The sequence below is a fragment of the Vulpes vulpes genome, chromosome 7 (genome assembly GCF_048418805.1).
Source record: "Vulpes vulpes isolate BD-2025 chromosome 7, VulVul3, whole genome shotgun sequence".
NCBI classification, from domain to species: Eukaryota; Metazoa; Chordata; class Mammalia; order Carnivora; family Canidae; genus Vulpes; species Vulpes vulpes.
Window position 1 is genome coordinate 69,200,993 of NC_132786.1, and position 18,175 is coordinate 69,219,167.

General features: G+C 37.7%; 1 protein-coding gene across 6 annotated transcripts in view; it reads right to left on the reverse strand.

Moving 5' to 3' along the window:
• Positions 1–18,175, reverse strand: part of EXOC4 (exocyst complex component 4) — a 754,775-nt gene that overhangs the window by 689,990 nt on the left and 46,610 nt on the right. For all 6 annotated transcript variants that reach the window (XR_012002627.1, XR_012002626.1, XM_026010860.2 and 3 more), the window contains exons 4-5: positions 13,491–13,675; positions 3,228–3,337 (exon numbers count right to left, since the gene is read on the reverse strand). Coding sequence is in view for 4 of the 6 variants with exons in the window: in XM_026010860.2 (XP_025866645.1) it covers positions 3,228–3,337; positions 13,491–13,675 (295 nt within the window). In the remaining 2 variants the exon portion in view is untranslated. The remainder of the gene's footprint in view (positions 1–3,227; positions 3,338–13,490; positions 13,676–18,175) is intronic.

The following is an 18,175-nucleotide window of genomic DNA, read 5'->3' on the forward strand; positions in this document are numbered from 1 at the left end:
AGGACTTACTGTTCATTAAGAATAAGAAAATATCTGCCCTTTATAGTGTATTTATTTCATCAGCCTCACACTTGTATGTGTACTTAGTAACATTTTATGCAGTTCTCTACATAATTTACATCTTCCTCATTTATACAAGCCCCTTTCTTTAATCACGTGACCCAGATTAACATAGTCCTTACAACTGGAACCGCAAGGATTTAAAAAGATTTCACATATAATTTCAAGAAGGTCAAAATTTTACATATTGGCTCCTCAAGATAAAGCAAGTCAGAAAATAACCATTGCAGAATGGGATATCCCAAAAGATATCCATGTTCTAATCCCCAGAATCTGTGAATAGGTCCCATGGCAATGGAGACTTCACAGATGTGATTAAGGTTAAAGACTTTGAGCTGGGCAAAGTGTCCTGAATTATCCAGGTGGAATCAATCTAATCACAGGAGTCCTTAAAAGAGGGAAGAGGCAGCAGAAGGGTGGGTCAGAGATGTGACACATTGTCCCCAGTTTTGAAGACAGAGGAAAAGGGCAACAAGTCTTGCGGCAGCTTCTAGGAGCTGGGAAAGGCAGGGAAATGGACTCTCCTGTAGAGCCTCCAGAAGGAACACAGCCATGCCAACACCTTGATTTAAGCCCAGTGAAACCCACACTGGACTTCTAACCTACGAATCTCTAAGATGATAAATTTATGTTGTCGTAATTTGTCGTGGCAACCAGAAAAACCTAATACTCAGAGCATATCAAGCTTTTTTGCAGGAAAACAAACTGGTTAGAAGAGCATATTCTGGGAGGACCCAGCTCCTTACTGGAAATCACAGCCCTACTGGCTTGCCAACTGTGTCAATTTAAACCAATTATTCACACCCTAGGCCCCGGTTTTCTCATCTGTTAGAATGGAGCTGTTAGAATAGTATCTACCTACAAAGATTGTTAAAGGACTGACCTCATTCATGCAAGGCACCTCAAATGTTGTTTTACATAGAGTAGGGCACTAAACTCATCTTTAAGTACTCCTAGTACGCATTTCAATTGGTAATATCTCAACCACCTGCTCTTTTGTTCACCCACAGAAAAATCAGAAGATCAACAGTCTTAAACAGTCAAAGAAAGGAGCCTTTCTAAAGAGAAAGGTTTGTGGCATATGTACAAGCAGTCCCCATAATGGTCCCAGCTCTGCTGACCCACAATGCAGCTCTTCAGGAGTCATCCCACTAATGATGGAACAGACTGCTAGAGAGCAAGTCTCACCGTGAACTCCGCTAAGTGAGAAACGCTAACTACAGGGCCTGACAGAAAAGTGCCCATCAAAGAGTAGGCTGTCTTATTAAAAATAATAGATGTAGCAAAATTAGTTTCTACTGAAATTTGCCATAATTAGCATTTTGTCAACTTACTTGGTACTTCAGTGCTTTTCATTTGCAGAATGCCTACCCTATCATTTCTTCATAACCAGTTCAAATTTTTATTTCACTTGGCCATCGACTTGGCAACATTTATTTAAATTGATATAACCAGACTAAGCAATGATGGTTCACACTATAAAAATACGAAGATATAACAACTGATAATTTTTCCTCAAGGAAGAGGTAAATTACAAATCAAAGGTATAAATATATATATGGGTTTTACAATTCCATTTTCTACAAAGCTTGAAGCAGTGCCAAAACTCAAAGAATAGCAACACTATGTCAGCAAGAGGGAGAAAACAAAACTTTTCAGCTCCAGGGAGAGGCTTGAGTACAAACCTTGTAAAGTGTCATAATAAATAAATGTAAGTATTCTGAGGGGTTTAAAAAAAAAATCGGTAAGTAGACTAACAGTAAAATTATAAAACAACTTCTACACTTTTCTTACAGTAAAAGCAATAAATTTCAAGATTCCCAGCCTAAATAACCCTAAAACTTAATAAAATGATATTTTAAAAGGTAATTAAATACGCCCCAGCAACAACAATATACAGTTAGGTTCTCAAAAGAAACACTCTCAATTAGTCACACAAAATGTATTGATTGACTCCAAAATGATTTTTCTACCTTTCCATCTTTTCATTATTTCAAGCTCTACAGGACTACAGAACTAGAAAGAACTATAAGAGCTAATTTATACCTGCAAAGCCAACAATAATCGACATTACTCATTCTTTAGAAGGTACTGATGACTTTAGCTATGACATGAAAGCACCTGTGGGATATCTCACAAAAAAATCCCATCTCCTTCTCAACCCAGAACTGCAACAGTTGAAGGTTCTTCGCAGAGGCCCAGAGACAATATGGGCCAAGCTCAGATGAACCCTCCAACAGGGCAGGTCTGAACCATTCCAGAAATCCCCTAAATCAAATCCCCTATATTCAAAGCATATCCTCCTTCTCCAACTTTAAATACAGGCCAAAATGGCTCTTATTCAACAGAATAGTGTGTAGCCCAAGAAGAAACATGGCTAGTTTGTGGATATAACCTCAAAGTACATTATGCGTGTGTGCATGCACCTAGTGCACCCATATGCATTCACATATTGATGTGGGCAAGGCACTGTAAGATACAAGGTATCAGGATAAAAGACAAAGGATACAGAACACACACACAGAAGCTCTCAAGGACCAGAAAGAAATGTAAGGAGGAGTAGCTGGGTGACAGCTGACAGAAATAACAGAGGTATAGGGAAAAAAACAAAACAAAACCAACTCCGTGCATAAAAAAAATTCAAATTCCACTACAGGGGATCCCTGGGTGGCTCAGTGGTTTAGCGCCTGCCTTTGGCCCGGGGCGCGATCCTGGAGTCCCGGGATTGAGTCCCACATCGGGCTCCCGGCATGGAGCCTGCTTCTCCCTCCTCCTGTGTCTCTGCCTCTCTCTCTCTCTATGTCTATCATGAATGAATGAATGAATGAATCTTTAAACAAAACAAAACAAATTCCACTACCAAAAAAGATACAGTGCTAGTCAAATAAAGCATAAGGGCATCTGGATTCAGGAGACAGGCCAGATTCCGAGGCCAGTTTTCAAAGCTGATAATGCAACAGGCCCAACCAATCATTTCCTATCTTATTCTGAGGGTGGCAAAGAGCTCATCAGAGGCTCTAAGTCACTAACCCAGGACCTCCTGGCCCTGATCCCCACCCTCACCCCACCCTCCATCCCCCACCCCGGGGCCACCAGAGTTCCCCAGGTCTTTGCCTAGGAACTGCAGCATTATGAAAAGGTGAGTGGCTAAAGAATTAAATACTTACCACTTGAGCTTCCAGGAGTAGAATACTGAGAGGTATCAAGGAATTTTCGAGGAGTAGGAAGGTTTGTAACATCAATCAGAGGAACAGGAGAAGCATCTTTTATAAGGGAGCTGAAAGGGAAAGGGAGATGGTTGCTACTTTCTCTCTAAAACCAACTGAAGTCCCACTCCATACTCAACCCTTCTCATTTTTATTTTGTCACAAGCCCTCTGTCCACTTTGACTTCTAGTGTCTGTCAAGTTATTTCCAGTAGTGATTGTTACAGAGATGGGTATAAAGATATATCCAAAGGGTTTCAAGTATTCAAGTTTTTGTCTTTTTATTGCAATGCTAGGTCTAAAAATGTCAGCATGATCATCTGGATAACTACCTTATCACCAAATTATGCTATGAAATTTCAACACCCTCCTTTGTTCCGATATTAAAATTAAATTCACAGCAAAAAAGATCAAATGTCACCATATCATGATAACTGAATGAAGGTTTAAGCAGTTAGGCCTTGTCTAAAACACTTCTGTTAAAAAAAAAAAAAAAAAGATAAAACACTTCTGTTTTTCAAGCTGGAGTTTTTGATATATTCTGGGAGTTCGCTAAACTTAGTTTTCTTTAAGAGGTTCATAAATTTCAGAAAGTTGAGAATCACAACAATAAAAGATGATTTAAGGAACTCAAACAGGTTAATTCAGTACTTGATTACTCATTTCACCTTTCCCAAAAAGGCCTAGTACCTCATCTTAATGATTAACTTTAGCATCTCCAGAATAAACACATTAATTTTAAATGACAAAAAGACTATAAAAAACAATTAAATTTTCACGTTAATTCGCATTTATAGCCATCTGCTAAGTGAAACAAGCAGGCAATTCCAAGGCAAGTAAAAACTATGCTCTACTCTCAAGAAACTGAATCATCTACAGGGTACCTGGCTGGCTCAATGGGAAGAACATGTGACTCCTGATCCTGGGTCATGAGTTCGAGCCTCACTTTGGGTGTGGAGATGGCTAAAAAAATTAATAAACAAACTTGAAAGAAGGAGAATAAAGAAAGAAGTTGAATCATCTAATCACATTGCATCTACAACAGAAAAGCTTCTCTAAGTGCCAAGAGTAGACAGGTCAAAGCAGTAGTTCTCACCTCTTTCCAGACCCATCAAATCATCCGCAGCAGTGGCGGACTACAGAAGTGATTCTCACAGTGGGTTGTAAAGGGAGAATGGGCAAAGTGGAGGGCGCAGGGACAAGACTCCACCTTAAGGAATGATTTCTCCAAATGGGAAAGACGCTCACCGTTCGAAAATCTGCGCCCACACATCCCACGGTGATCTATCCCCATCTCCCTCCCATCACTCCTTTAGGATCCAAAGTGCTAGGTATGTGTGTATTTTTAATCTAATAAACGTATGCATGTTCTTTCAGAAAACTGATTAACAGACTTCATGTTAAAGAGCAAAAATCATCATTTAAAGTTTTTTGTTTTTTTTTTAATCAAGTGCTAATAATATCTGTTACTGACCCAGGCCTTGAGGTTAACAGATAGTTATCAAGTTTCCCCTTCCCTCTTACTACAAGGAAGAAGGAATCATGATTCAGACAAGTCTTCAGGGCTCAGTGCTGAGGATTCAAGGACAACTACTATACGAGCAAAACCAAACTTAGCCCTATTTCCAACTGTTGGAATCACTCGTAGACTCATGGGAAACCTCAAGTATAAGATATAAAAGTAACAAAAGTAACACCTGGAATTAAACTGACATAGTTCTCATAAACCTTCTCCTCCAATATAAGACTGGTTAGTTCCTATTTACCTAAATCTTAAGAAACAGAGCCTTCAAATCCACTGATTCACCACAATAGTTTGTCTTATAAAATCAGTTAGATCATAGATTTATCTAGTCATCTTTTGCCTACTGACCACTGCTCTCATCTCCATTTTTCCCTCAACTACCTCACCTCATCCTCTGCCCTGCATTTTACTCACAACTGCAAAACTAGGTTCACACACCTCTCTAGCCAGGATACACAAACCCAGAGACAGAGGATAACAACTGATGTTTATAGTGCTGCTACTCAGTATTAAGAAAAAGTTCATTTCAATTCTAAATGATAGGAAAAATATATAATACATTTCATAAATATTTCCATAACAAGAATGGACAAGTTATTTTTAAAGAATTGGTAAATGAAGGTATCAAGTAACAGGAAAGTTCAGGTGTATGGCTGTAATACTGCCTGCCATGCCTATAGATGAAGTAGTACAGTTAGTACATATTTGTGTGCAGTGATATGTGTATTTTTATGAATATAATACACACTTCTATAAACACAGATATGCACAAGCTTCACTTTAGATTAAAACCTACAATTATTTTCTCAATTTTAACCTAAAAATATGTTTCAATTAAATACAGGGTGATAAATGTCTTGCCATTTTAACTTTGAAAAACATAACTTACTGATTTTATTATCAGAGCCAGAAGGGCCCTTAAACTCCATCAATAAACTTTTAGAAAGTCAATTTACTGCGAAACTATTTTCATAGACTCATCTCTCTAAAATTTTCCCCTGGGCTTCAATTTTCTCTTTTGTGAACACTAACCCAAAGGCAAGTAACTCTGGAAATTACTTTTGGTTTTTCTCTTATTCCTTTATGAAAGGACTTAGTCTCAAGAATTCAAGAGGAAGTGGGCACACCCACTCATTTAGTTACTACAGACCCGAAGCTCAAGAGGAAGGTAGGTGCTATTACAGAAGACAATATTTAAAGAGTGTGCACCTCCATTTCTATTTCTGAAGAAATAAAGCTGAGCAACTAGGAGTACTTCCAAAGGATTCTGAGTGTCTCTAAGAAAATATTTTTGAAAGTAAAAAATAAAATCAAAATTAGACTATTCTTCTCAAGTTCATAATTAATTTGAGTGCTCTGAACTGCTTTATTTTGAAAGACACACTGGTACAAGTTATTTTTCTCTTTAAACATATATGATTATGAATTTTTATTTTAAATCCATTTAGAGTCATTCACAGCTAAGTTGTAAAGGACAGCTGACGTACATAAAATCCTTTCCAGCATAAGATAGTGCCCCCAAATTACTAATTGCTTATTGTGATTGAATGTTTGCTATTTACTAACCACAGGATGGCAGACAGGAAAACTATAAAGCAAATTATGCCAGAAACAATCCCTACGACCAAAACCCTAAGGACTTCTTGGTCATTAACTATCCATCTAGTAAGGATCTACTTCTATGTGTTTGACTTCAACAGCCATGAAAAGTTTGGGTTTTGTCGGGGTTTTTTATGAAGGGTTAGAAGTACTAGCAGCTTATTAAACATTTACTTTTTAATTAGAACTCATTTCTGTTCCTTCACTTAATAATATGTCCAAAATTCACAGGGCAGCTCCCTTGGCCGATTTTATTGTCAAACTAAAACTTGACAGAAGTGAGTTGAACTTTAAGTTGTAAATCTAGTAATGAATAGATTCACCTCTATAACCCCAACAGCTGGCACAGTACCTGGCAAAGAGCAAGTGTTCGTAAAAGTTTGCTAAATCAAACTGAGCTAAGAAATAGCTGTCAAAGATAAAATGCCCTTAGTAAGAAAATTTAACTGAATAATGAAACAGGAATGGCTGGATAAGTAATTCTCTGTAGTTCTGAGATCTGCCTGAACATACAGAAAGAATAATGAATGATTCAGAGGGTATAAAAGTCAAAAACAGTCATGGTCTCAAATGACAGATCAAGAGCAAAGACATGTAATACGAAATAAAGCGAAACTAAAATCTAGGCAAAGAGGGAAAAAGAAGAGAAAAAGAACTGAAAGATAAAAAGAAAACTGACAAGAAAAAACTTTAGAAGACAAAATAGGAATAAATAACACAATGGAGTCAAGCATGCTCTTTACATCCCCACAGACAAATATGGACTCCAAAATCTACAGGGCTGAAATTTTCTCCTCCATGAGCCAGAGAGCATCCAAGGAAACAAGGTCAAATCAAGGGTAAACCCAGGATGCATGAAATAAAAGGATTAACTTAAAATAATTTTTATTGATTTTATCAGCCTATAAAGGCATTTTAAGTTTTTAAAAATATATATTAAGAAAATAAAAATAATCTAATATGTAGTGCCTTCCAACACATTTAAAAGAAAAGAGTCTGTCTGCCCGTCCATCCCTGCCCCCTCTATACATACACATGCTCATACACACAAAATGAGCACACTTTTTCAACATTATTTGAATCATCCTCTATAGAATTTTAAATCCTAGGTATGTATGTATGTATGTATGTATGTATGTATTTATTTGAGAGAGAGGTATGTATTTATTTATTTGAGAGAGAGACAGATAGTGATACAGATAGTGAGAAAAAGCAGAGTAGGAAGGAGAGGGAGAAGCAAACTCCCCGCTGAGCAGGGAGCCAGGCTCCTGGCTTGGTCCCAGGACCCTGAGATCATGACCTGAGCAGAAGGCAGATGCTTACCCAACTGAACCACCCAGGCACCCCTAAATCCTTTGTTTTCATTTCAGCAGTAAACATTTTGCCATTTCATTAAAAATATTCTAAGTGTCTGGGTGGCACACTCAGTTAAGTGACCAACTCTTGGTTTCCACTCCGGTCATGATGTCAGGGTTGTGAGATCGAGCCCCGCATCTGGCTCTAAGCTCAGCACAGAGACTGCCAAGGCTTTCTCTCCATCTCTCTTTCTGCCCCTCCCACCTCCCTTTCTCCCTAAAATAAATAATTAAATATTTTTTTTAATTAAATATTTTATAAAAAATATAAGATAAAAATAATCTCCAAAAGCATCATCAATAATTGTATTACTATTAAAGTAATAACACATGCTCATGATGAATCCATTCCCAGTTGTGAGGGTATGACAAGTACTTACAAGTAATTCCTTATATCAGTGTCAGCATTATCTTTCCTGGAATTTTCTAGAAACACACATTCATGTCTGCATATAAAGGATACATATTTAAATACATATCCTCTCAATTCTTACACAAATAGGTTCATCCTATACATATGGTTTTTCAATTGGCTTTTTTTGGACCCAAGAATATATCTTAGAAATCTTTTCCTATCAGCTCAAAGAGATCTGTCTCGTTCATTAAGAATTACATGGATATGCTACATAATTCATTTAACTATATGCCTCTTGATAAACATCTAAGTTGTGTATTTGTTGTTATCAACAACATTCCAATGAATATCCTATTACATATATTTTTATGATATGCTATTATATTTGTAGGATATGGGCCTACAAAGCCTCTTCCACATACTTTCTCTTAACTTTTTCTAACACTAGTAAAATTTTATCATATGATTTTTAAATTGAGTTAGGATTTTTTGTATATAATAACAGGTTAGCATCTACATTTACTTTCTTTAGCCAAATGTCTAAACACCAATTTCTAGATAGCTTTCATTCCTTCCACTTACTTGGATTATTGTTAAAAAAATATTAAAGTCCCATATATCCTGCATTTGTTTCTAAATTGTTTTGCTGTACCTATCTGATTTTCTTTTTTTTCCAATCCAATTTTCTTTGCATACCTGTACTATTTTGATTAGTTTTAAAATATATTTTAGTATTATATAAGAAAGGTCTTATTATCTCCCTTTAATTTTTTCTTAATAATTCTTACTCATCGATTCTTCTATGTGAACTACAGATCTGACAATTTCAAAAAACCCAACTGGGCTTTAACTAGAACTGGTATCTTTGAGTTAAGAACATGGAAGGTCTCCTCATTGATGCAGGTCTTGTTTCATATCCTCCAAATACCATTTTTATTATTTTTCCATCGTGTTCTCTCTTATTACATCTACTAGTTGTCTGTTTCTACTTCAAAAATATCTGTTCTTGGGGCACCTGGGTAGTTCAGTCGGTTAAACGTCTGCCTTCAGCTCAGGTCATGATCTCAGGGTCCTGGGATGGAGCCCCACATTGGGCTCCCTGCTCAATGGGCAGCCTGCTTCTCCCTCTGCCTCAGCCCCTCCCCCACTCATGCTTTATCTCTCAAATAAATAAAAACCATTTTTTAAAATTTGTTCTTTATACATAGGTGCCTTCATGTGATTTTTTTTGTTCTCTCCCACAGTAGAAATTTGTTGTTGAGTGTTTGTGTTTGTCTTTGGATACCAACAAATGGAACAGTTTTTGTGTTTGGAAAGACCTTCCATTGTCTGGGTCAAAGCAAAGAAGAAGGGACACCCAGGTGGCTCAGCAGTTTAGCACCTGCCTTAGGCCCAGGGCGTGATCCTGGAGTCCTGGAATCGAGTCCCACATCGGGCTCCCTGAATAAGCCTGCTTCTTTCTCTGCCTATGTCTCTGCCTCTCTCTCTGTGCCTCTCATAAATAAATAAAATCTAAAAAAAAAAAAAAGCAAAGAAGAGAGCCCAACTTCCTACTGTAAAAGTTAAAGGAGGCCAGACATGTCTCAGATGCTTCCACCAAGGACTCTGAATCTTGAGGGAATAAGGACAGATGCAAAGACATTTAGAGGTCACTGGCCTGAAAGTGAAAAATCCAGCAACCACAGGCATGGTGACAGAAGGGCAACAACCCAATCAGACCCTTCCCTAAGGCTTGTCGATGATGTGTGCTCAGCTGCTTCAGCTCCCCTGGTCCCTCCTGACTTTAGAGCCTGATTTTACAGTCTTCCTTCCCTTAAATTCTATGACCTACCTTACCACTTCCCACTTAATTCCTTTCCTTATTTATCAGGATTGACTTCTGCTACTTGCAAGCTAAAACACTGGCTAATAGATAATCCTTTGTACTAGATAATATTTTATTTGCTTCTCTTCTAATGATTTTCAACATAGAAATCTTTAAATATATATATCTAGCTTAATAAACACGAAATTAAACATTTTTCCCATTATTCAAATCCAGAACTTCTGATTCATCTTATACAAGAATTAGCATTCCTTTTTATGTCCTGCCTGTCCAAAGTTCTGAGTCTCAAACTTAATATGGAGATATGAATCCCCTTTATTATGGAGTATCCTTTGACCACATAGACCTTTTTCAAAAATAGCTTCAGCTTTATTTTTGATCTTGCCAAAATACATCAGTTATTTAAATGCCAATTTACATATTTAATGCCGTGTGGTCCTTACAGTAGTTTCAAACTACCTACAACTTTATTGTTCTCAAGTTGCTGATTGTGGTTTGTATCATATTTGAATATTTTTCAAATACTCAAAAAAACCCTACTTCTTTCTGATGTTAATTTGTATCTGAGGATGTCTGTCTGCTACCCATGTTTATCCCTGTCCATTTGGCTGGGTATATAGAAACCTTTGGTCCCAACTCTTTTCCATTCAACACTCTGTAGACTCTGTTCCACGATCTTCTGGCATTTCATGTTCAGCAAATCCTGGTGATCCTGGGTTTTGCTCCTATTTATCAGGCCTAGGTTTAACTGTATAAAATTGAAGACTCAAAAGAGCAGTGGCCTGAGTACCTGAATATAATAAAAATTTTCCTTCCTCTCATCCATTTAGGGATATATAGGAGGAGCCACGCCATCAAAGAGTTTAAGATATGCCTTCCATACTCAAGATCACCTAGTATTCAAGATGGTTTGATGGTACCAATCCATGTCCCTGACAGGAATTAAAAGAAGAAAGTGAAGGGTAAAAGAGCGAGCATACCAGTTTGGCTGGAACCTTTAATGAATTTTCCTATGAGCCCAGATTCAAAAGCTTGCAAGCAAAAGTCTCACCTTAGGCTATGCAGGAGGATGAGTAATATAGCCTGTTAGTTCCTATGAACAAAATAAGGGTTGTCATTAAAAATGAAGAAGGAACAACTAGGCATCAGGTGGTCAAATAACCGTCTCTGTCTCAGGAGATAATTTTTCTTCCTAGTCCTTACAGAAATTTTTCAAAATTCATAAAGATTTCCTGATCCCATCTAAGAATAAGTCTTTTTATTAATTTTAACTTAAATACTTTTGATTTTCAGACCAAGGTCTTCTGGATTGGGGTTTGTGTTGGTTTCTTTTTTTTTTTTTTTTTAAAGTAGGCTTCTTTATTTACACTGTAATTATTGCCTCTATTTCTCTCTGTATTCATTTGCTAGGGCTGCCATAATAAGGTACCCCAGACTGAGTGGCTTAAACAACATAAATTTATTTTCTCACAGTTCCGGAGACCAGAAGTCAAGATCAAAGTGTTGAAAACGTTGGTTTCTTCTGAGGACTCTTTCCTTATGTTGCATTACATCTTCACAAGATCTTCCCTCTGGGCAAGTCTTATCCAAATTTCCTCTTAGACAGACACTGGAGTAGGGTCCACTCCAATGACCTCATCTTAACTTCTTTCCTCTTAAAAGACTCTATTTCCAAACCTATTCACAGTCTGAGGTACTAGCAGTTAGAACTTTCATACCCCAATTTTAGGGAGGCAAAATTCAGCCCCAAACACTATCATGTTATTTTTGTTCTCCAGAATAACTAAAATCACTGTTCTCCAACTTTCACATCTACTATCTTTCTATCACCTTCTGTTTTTCCTCTTCATGATGAGGAAACTTTTCCTTCCCTATCACCGATACAACTCTTTAATGGTTTAAGCAAAGATTGAATTTCTCTACTTTATTTCATTGATTCTTATATTTTGCTCATGTTTTCATTAGTTCTTTTTGCATCTCTACCAATTCCATTCTTACAGCTCTCCCTTAACTTTTCATAGAAACCATATGCTTGTGCATACAACCACAAGATCTCAGTTATGTTCAACAATTCAGCATGTATTTTGGTGGTTGGCTGATCCAGGCCAGGAGGCTAAACTGATCTTAGTTCAGTTCCAGGGGGTCCTCATCCTCCTCTGGACCTAACACCATCTGGCCAATGGCAAAGGCACAAGAGGGCATGCTCTCTGCCACAGGCACATTTTGGGCCTCTCCTTGTTCACATGTTAACAAGTAAGCAAAAGCAAGCCTCCCTTCCCTCTCCCTAAAAAACCACAAAACAAATCAAAGATCAGGAAGTATTCTCCTCCCACTACAGCGGAAGAAAGAGTAATCATTCTGAATAATCTATTATATCATCTTGCATCTTCTGAAGAACTCAAGCATCTTAAATTTTCCTGTTTTGATTTATAAAATTGTTTTCTCAAATAAATGCTCTTTTCTGAGACTTCAAGGTAATGCTTATTTTTCCCTTATGTTATAGAGTATCTTCATAGGACCCAGAGTAGTTTTGATTGTTGTTTTTTTTTAATCCCTACATGGGAATAAATCTATTCAGACCTGCTATTTACCACCACACACTATGGAAGGAATTTCCTTAGCACTGGCCCAACACTACTCTACACTAAGGAATTAACATACTATCCAGATCCAGTGTTGAAGTTAAGTCTCCAGTACCTAACCCTCAGCTCAATTTGTGTGCCCGGCAGAAGATTTTCTAGTGCCCATCTGTAGAAATGAGATAGAAACTTCTCTTTCTGTCAGGGTCTCGGACTAAATTGAAGCATCACGCACAAAGTTGGCAATTTTTGTCTGAACAGGATAGAATTTCAAAGACTTCATTCCCAGCATGCATTGCTTCCAGTGCTCCTTTTGGCCACAGCTGGATGAAAAAATATGAGCACGTGCATTTCAGCAGATACTGCTAAACTGCCCTCTGAAAAGATCTTACAGCTATTTTAAAGGAATGTTGGAAAGACATGCACAGCTATCTGATACATGTTAGTAATGTCAGTATTCTACTGTCTTAACTGTCTTTAAGATCTTGTCTTACTTCCTACCAGGTCTAGACTAACCTAACGAATTTCTTGAGTCCACACACTAGTTCTTAAGTATAGGTCTACGCTAAGATCGGCCCAGGGATAAAAGAAAAGTGTTCTCTTTGAAGCTCTCCAGAACTATTCCAGAAAGAAGATTGTCTAAAGATGAACACAACCCCAAGTAATAGTCTTTTAACTTCAGTTCATGCACTTATGTTTCTACATTACACTGACTGTACTACACAATTTAAGGATCTTTTTTCTCTTCCTTCTGAGATACACCAGAGCATCTCTGATCCAGTATAAAGGCCCCACAGCAAATGTTTCTTATCTTTACATTAAAGGATCATAATAAACGCAATGAAGGAATGAAGGTGGGGGAGAGGAAGTGGAGAAGAGGGAGAGATGTGGAGGAGGAGGAGGAGACAATAGGACTGTAGGAAACAAATAACATTCCTTCAAATTCACCACCACAAGACACGGTAGCCAAGAGCCTCTTTAACCAACCTCACTCTCCCTTTCTCCTTGTTACGCTGCACGACTCGGCTAGTGGATTTGATGTACAGGTGCCGGTGCAATTCATCTATGAGAACCAAATGGAGGTTCATCTTCTTGCTATGAAGCTCCAACCTAAGGTCACTCAATCCCTCCACCTGGAGCAGGGGGCCCTCCAAGGACTCGACTGCTGACACCTGAAGGGGAGGGGAAAAAATGATTAAGTAGGACAACTATAAAACCTCTCAATATTAGAAAAATGAGACTATTTTTATTTGAGACTTTCTTTTATGAGACTATGAGACTTTATTTTGTAAAACAAGATGACCACATTTTTAAAAGATATGGTATAAAAAAGAGAGTTTACCAGAACCTTATCAACATACATCACACTTTGAAGAGTATCAGGTGGGGAGGCCTAGTTCTGCCTTTGAAGGGTCTAACATCTAAGTGAAATAACAAAGAACATAATAAACATGAAGACATCTAAAGTGCTGCAAAGCTGTACATGTTATTTATTTCCACATGCATTGCCTGTTACCAGACACAAGTTAAATGACCTTCCCAATTAAATTATACCATTCATCCATTCATATTCTCACAAGAAGTCCACTTACTAATGATTTAAATAAACTTTTAATCAAATTTAGCTTTTTAAGACTAAGACTAAATAAAAGGACACTACATACATTTTTAAATAATTCTCAAGGTGATCATGAGTCAGAGTTTGGTCAGCCTAAATCTGTATGTGTGTCTACCTATAGTGAGATATGTATCTCTCTTGCTTTTTCTCATACACACATACACACAGGGCAACACCCATTTTACATAATGTTACAAGGAGAAAACAGCAGTCATCACCTCTCTCCTTGGCTGATCCATTTCAATAGAAAAAAATGGGACATGAGTGGTAAATAGGAGATAAACTACGGAGAGGGAAATACTCCTAGTATTAAGTATGATTTGGGAGATCTTAAGACAAAAAAAGACTGGATGAATAAAAATGGCATGGGAAGGCCTACAACAAATGAATAAAAGGAATTCAGAGAGGGAAAAACCCACTTTGAAACCAAAGCAGTTAACCGCAAAGGAAAAAAACAAAACAAAACTATGTTAATTACATGATCCCATTTATTCATGTATGTAAGATTATGTTTTACTTTAAGAAATATATAGATATAGATATATATACACACATATATTTTAAAGATTTTATTTATTTATACACAGAGAGAGAGAGAGAGAGAGGCAGAGACACAGGCAGAAGGAGAAGCCATCTCCATGCAGGGAGCACGATGTGGGACTCGATCCTGAGTCTCCAGGATCACGCCCCAGGCCGAAGGCGGCGCTAAACCCTTGAGCCACTGTGGCTGCCCCAGATATATATTTTTTTAAATATATATATACATATATATTTTTTTAAGTAGATTCCACATGCAGTGTGGAGCCCAACATGGGGCTTGAACTCACAACCCTGAGATCAACACCTGAGCTGAGATCAAGAGTCAGATGCTAAACTGACTGACCCACCCAGGCACCCCAAAATCTAGATTTTCTTAAAAGAAAGTAACAAAGTGAAGAGTATACTCTAGGTACTATTCCTTAGGAGAAAAATAAAAGCAAGAAAGAAATACAAAGGATGCAATAATAATAGTAATAGTAGCAGTAGTAGTAATAGAAAAGAGAGGACACAAGCTGAACTCAGAGGGAAAAGAGCCCCATGAAGCTTCGCAAAGGGATTCCTATGCTATGACCATTCCCTGCTTAGGTTATACTTGTAAATATTCCTAAAAGGTACAAATAAAGGCAGTAACTAATAATACTTCAGGGTAAAAATAATAAATATAATTAGGGATATAAACATGCTCCTAAAAAGTATGGCATTTATATAAAAGTAATAGATAATAAAAGCCATGAAACATACCAATGTTCCGAAGTGTTGATCACAGCCCTACACCAATATACACAGTCATTTGGGAGCAGGTGGACAGCAAATACAGAAAGCCTGGGAGCCACCAAATACAAACTGGCCTGAGATGGGGAGGGAAATGCAATGGCTTACCCACAAAACACATCACTTGTTACAAGATGTGCTATAATAAAATGTCAGTAGCAAGTAAGTTTCCCTAAGTTAACCAAGAAAGAATCAAAGCATGAAAAAGTGACAAGCTCTGGGCCAGCCTTGCCCCCTTGCAGCCCGCATTTTCATGCTGACTTGCAACTGCCCCTGGGACAAGGGCCCCTGGGCCTCATGTGAGCTGCCAATGATTCCAAATGGAAAAGCAGCGTAACAAAATGACCACCGTGTCCCCGAGGAGGAAAAACAACAACAAATTCATTTACACTTATGCTCTAAAATGGATTTTAACTCGGGTCTCTAACAGAGAAAGGGGATGCATTAACCTTTAGTGACATCGAGTTCCAGAAAATGAAAAATAATTTGGTAAGCCACTGGCCCATCATGGAGCCTTATCCCTTAAGGTAATTAAATCCAGCTGAGATATTTAAGCTGAAAAACCACCCACTGCACATCCATACTCAATTTGTTTGTAGGAATTTGCATGAAGATTTTTTAACCCAAACAGTTCATGTTCCAAATATAAAATTATAGCATAATGTCAACTTTCAAAGCCACTTAAATTTTTTTTTTTAATATTGGTAAACCACTTACCACAGTGCCTGGCACATAATGAGTGCTCAATGACATTAGATTTTTACCAGAATCTATTTATTCTGTGGATAAAGAAACCTCAAAAGGTGTTACTAACATTGCTAATGCTATATCTTCAGTAAAGTGTTGTTTGTTCATAGTATCATTATAAACCTTTGAATGACAATCTTTCTGAATATGTTTTCCTAACCCAAAATCAAAGTATAATTAATATATATATCTGAGTAGTCTTAGAATTTCAAAGGCTTGAAAACCTTACCACAGAGAAGATAGCATAGTCTTATATTTATCTGAAAATACAGTGTTCTAATTTTCTGGCCCTCACTTATTGAAAGCTATAATTATGAAAGCAGGCAAGGTAACTGTCCTTCCCTATTCTAATCTTACTAAGTGGTACTAAAACTAAGTTTAAGAAAATAGTTGTCAGAAGAAGGAATACAAATGGCCAACAGACACATGAAAAAATGCTCAACACCACTCAGCTTCAGGGAAACAAAAATCAAAACCACAATGAGATACCACCTCACACCAGTCAGAAAGGTTCAAATTAACAACTCAGGAAATAACAGATGTTGGTAAGAATGGAGAATGGAGAAAGGGGAACCCTCTCCTCCCCTGTTAGTGGGAATGCAAGCTGGTGCAGAGGTGCTAGAAAACAGTATGGAGGAGGTTCCTCAGAAAGTTAAAAATAAGAGCTAACCCATGACCTGGCAACTGCACTACTTGGTATTTATCCAAAGGATACAAAAACAGTGATTCAAAGGGGTACCTGCACCCCAATGTTTATAGCAGCAATGTCCACAATAGCCAAACTATGGGAAGAGCCCAGATGTCCATCGACAGATGAATACATAAAGGTGTGGTATAGATATACATTGGAATATTACTCAGTCATCAAAAGAATGAACTCCTGCCATTTGTAATGATATGGATGGAACTAGAAGGTATTATGCTAAGTGAAATAAGTCAGAGAAAGATTAATACCATATAATTGCACTCACGTCGAATTTAAGAAACAAAACAGATGAACACAGGGGAAAGGAAGGAAAAATAAAATAAGATAAAAACAGAGAGGGAAGCTGGGGCACCTGGTTGGCTCAGTTGGTTAAACATCTGCCTTCGGCTCAAGCTGTGATCTCAGGGTCCTAGGACCGAGCCCCACATCGAGCCCCCTGCTCAGTGGGGAGCCTGCTTCTCTCTCTCCTCCCCACTCTTGCTCTCTGTCGCTATCTCTGTCTCTCTCTCTCTCTCAAATAAATACATAAAATCTTAAAAAAAAAAAAAAAAGAAGAAGAAGAAAACCGAGAGAGGAAAACCATAAGAGACTCTGAACTATAGGAAACACACTGAGGGTGGTTGGAGGGGAGAGGTTGGGAGGATGGTGTAATGCGGGATGCAAGACATTAAGGAGGGCACATGATGTAATGAGCGCTGGGTGTCATATGCAACTGATGAAACACTAAATCCTACCCCTGAAACTAGTAATACCCTATGTTAACTAAATTGAATTTAAATAATTTTTAAGTGGTACCAACATGTTACAACATGGACAGAACTTTAAAATATTATGCGAAGTGAAATACACCAGACACAAAGGATAAACATTATATGATTCCACTTATATGATGTGCCTAGAACAGGCAAATTCAGAGAGACAGGAAGTAGAATCATGGTTTCTGGAATATGGGGGGAGGGAGTAAAAGGAGAGTTATTGTTTATTAGGTACAGAGTTGCAGTTTGGAAAGACGAAAAAGTTCAGAAGATGTATGGTAGTGACGGTGGCACAACATAAATGTAGTTAATGCCACTGCATGTTTAAAGAATGTTGAAAGTGGGGTTCCTAGCTGGCTCAGTCAGTGAAGCACACCACTCTTGATATTGGGGTTGTGAGTTCCAGCCCCACACTGGCCATGGAGATGACTTGGAAAAAATAAAATAAAATCTTTAAAAAAATAAAAGTTGTCAGTGCAACACTTTTATCTCTAGGACATCAGTTTATAGAAACCTGTCACTTACGTGGTTTCAA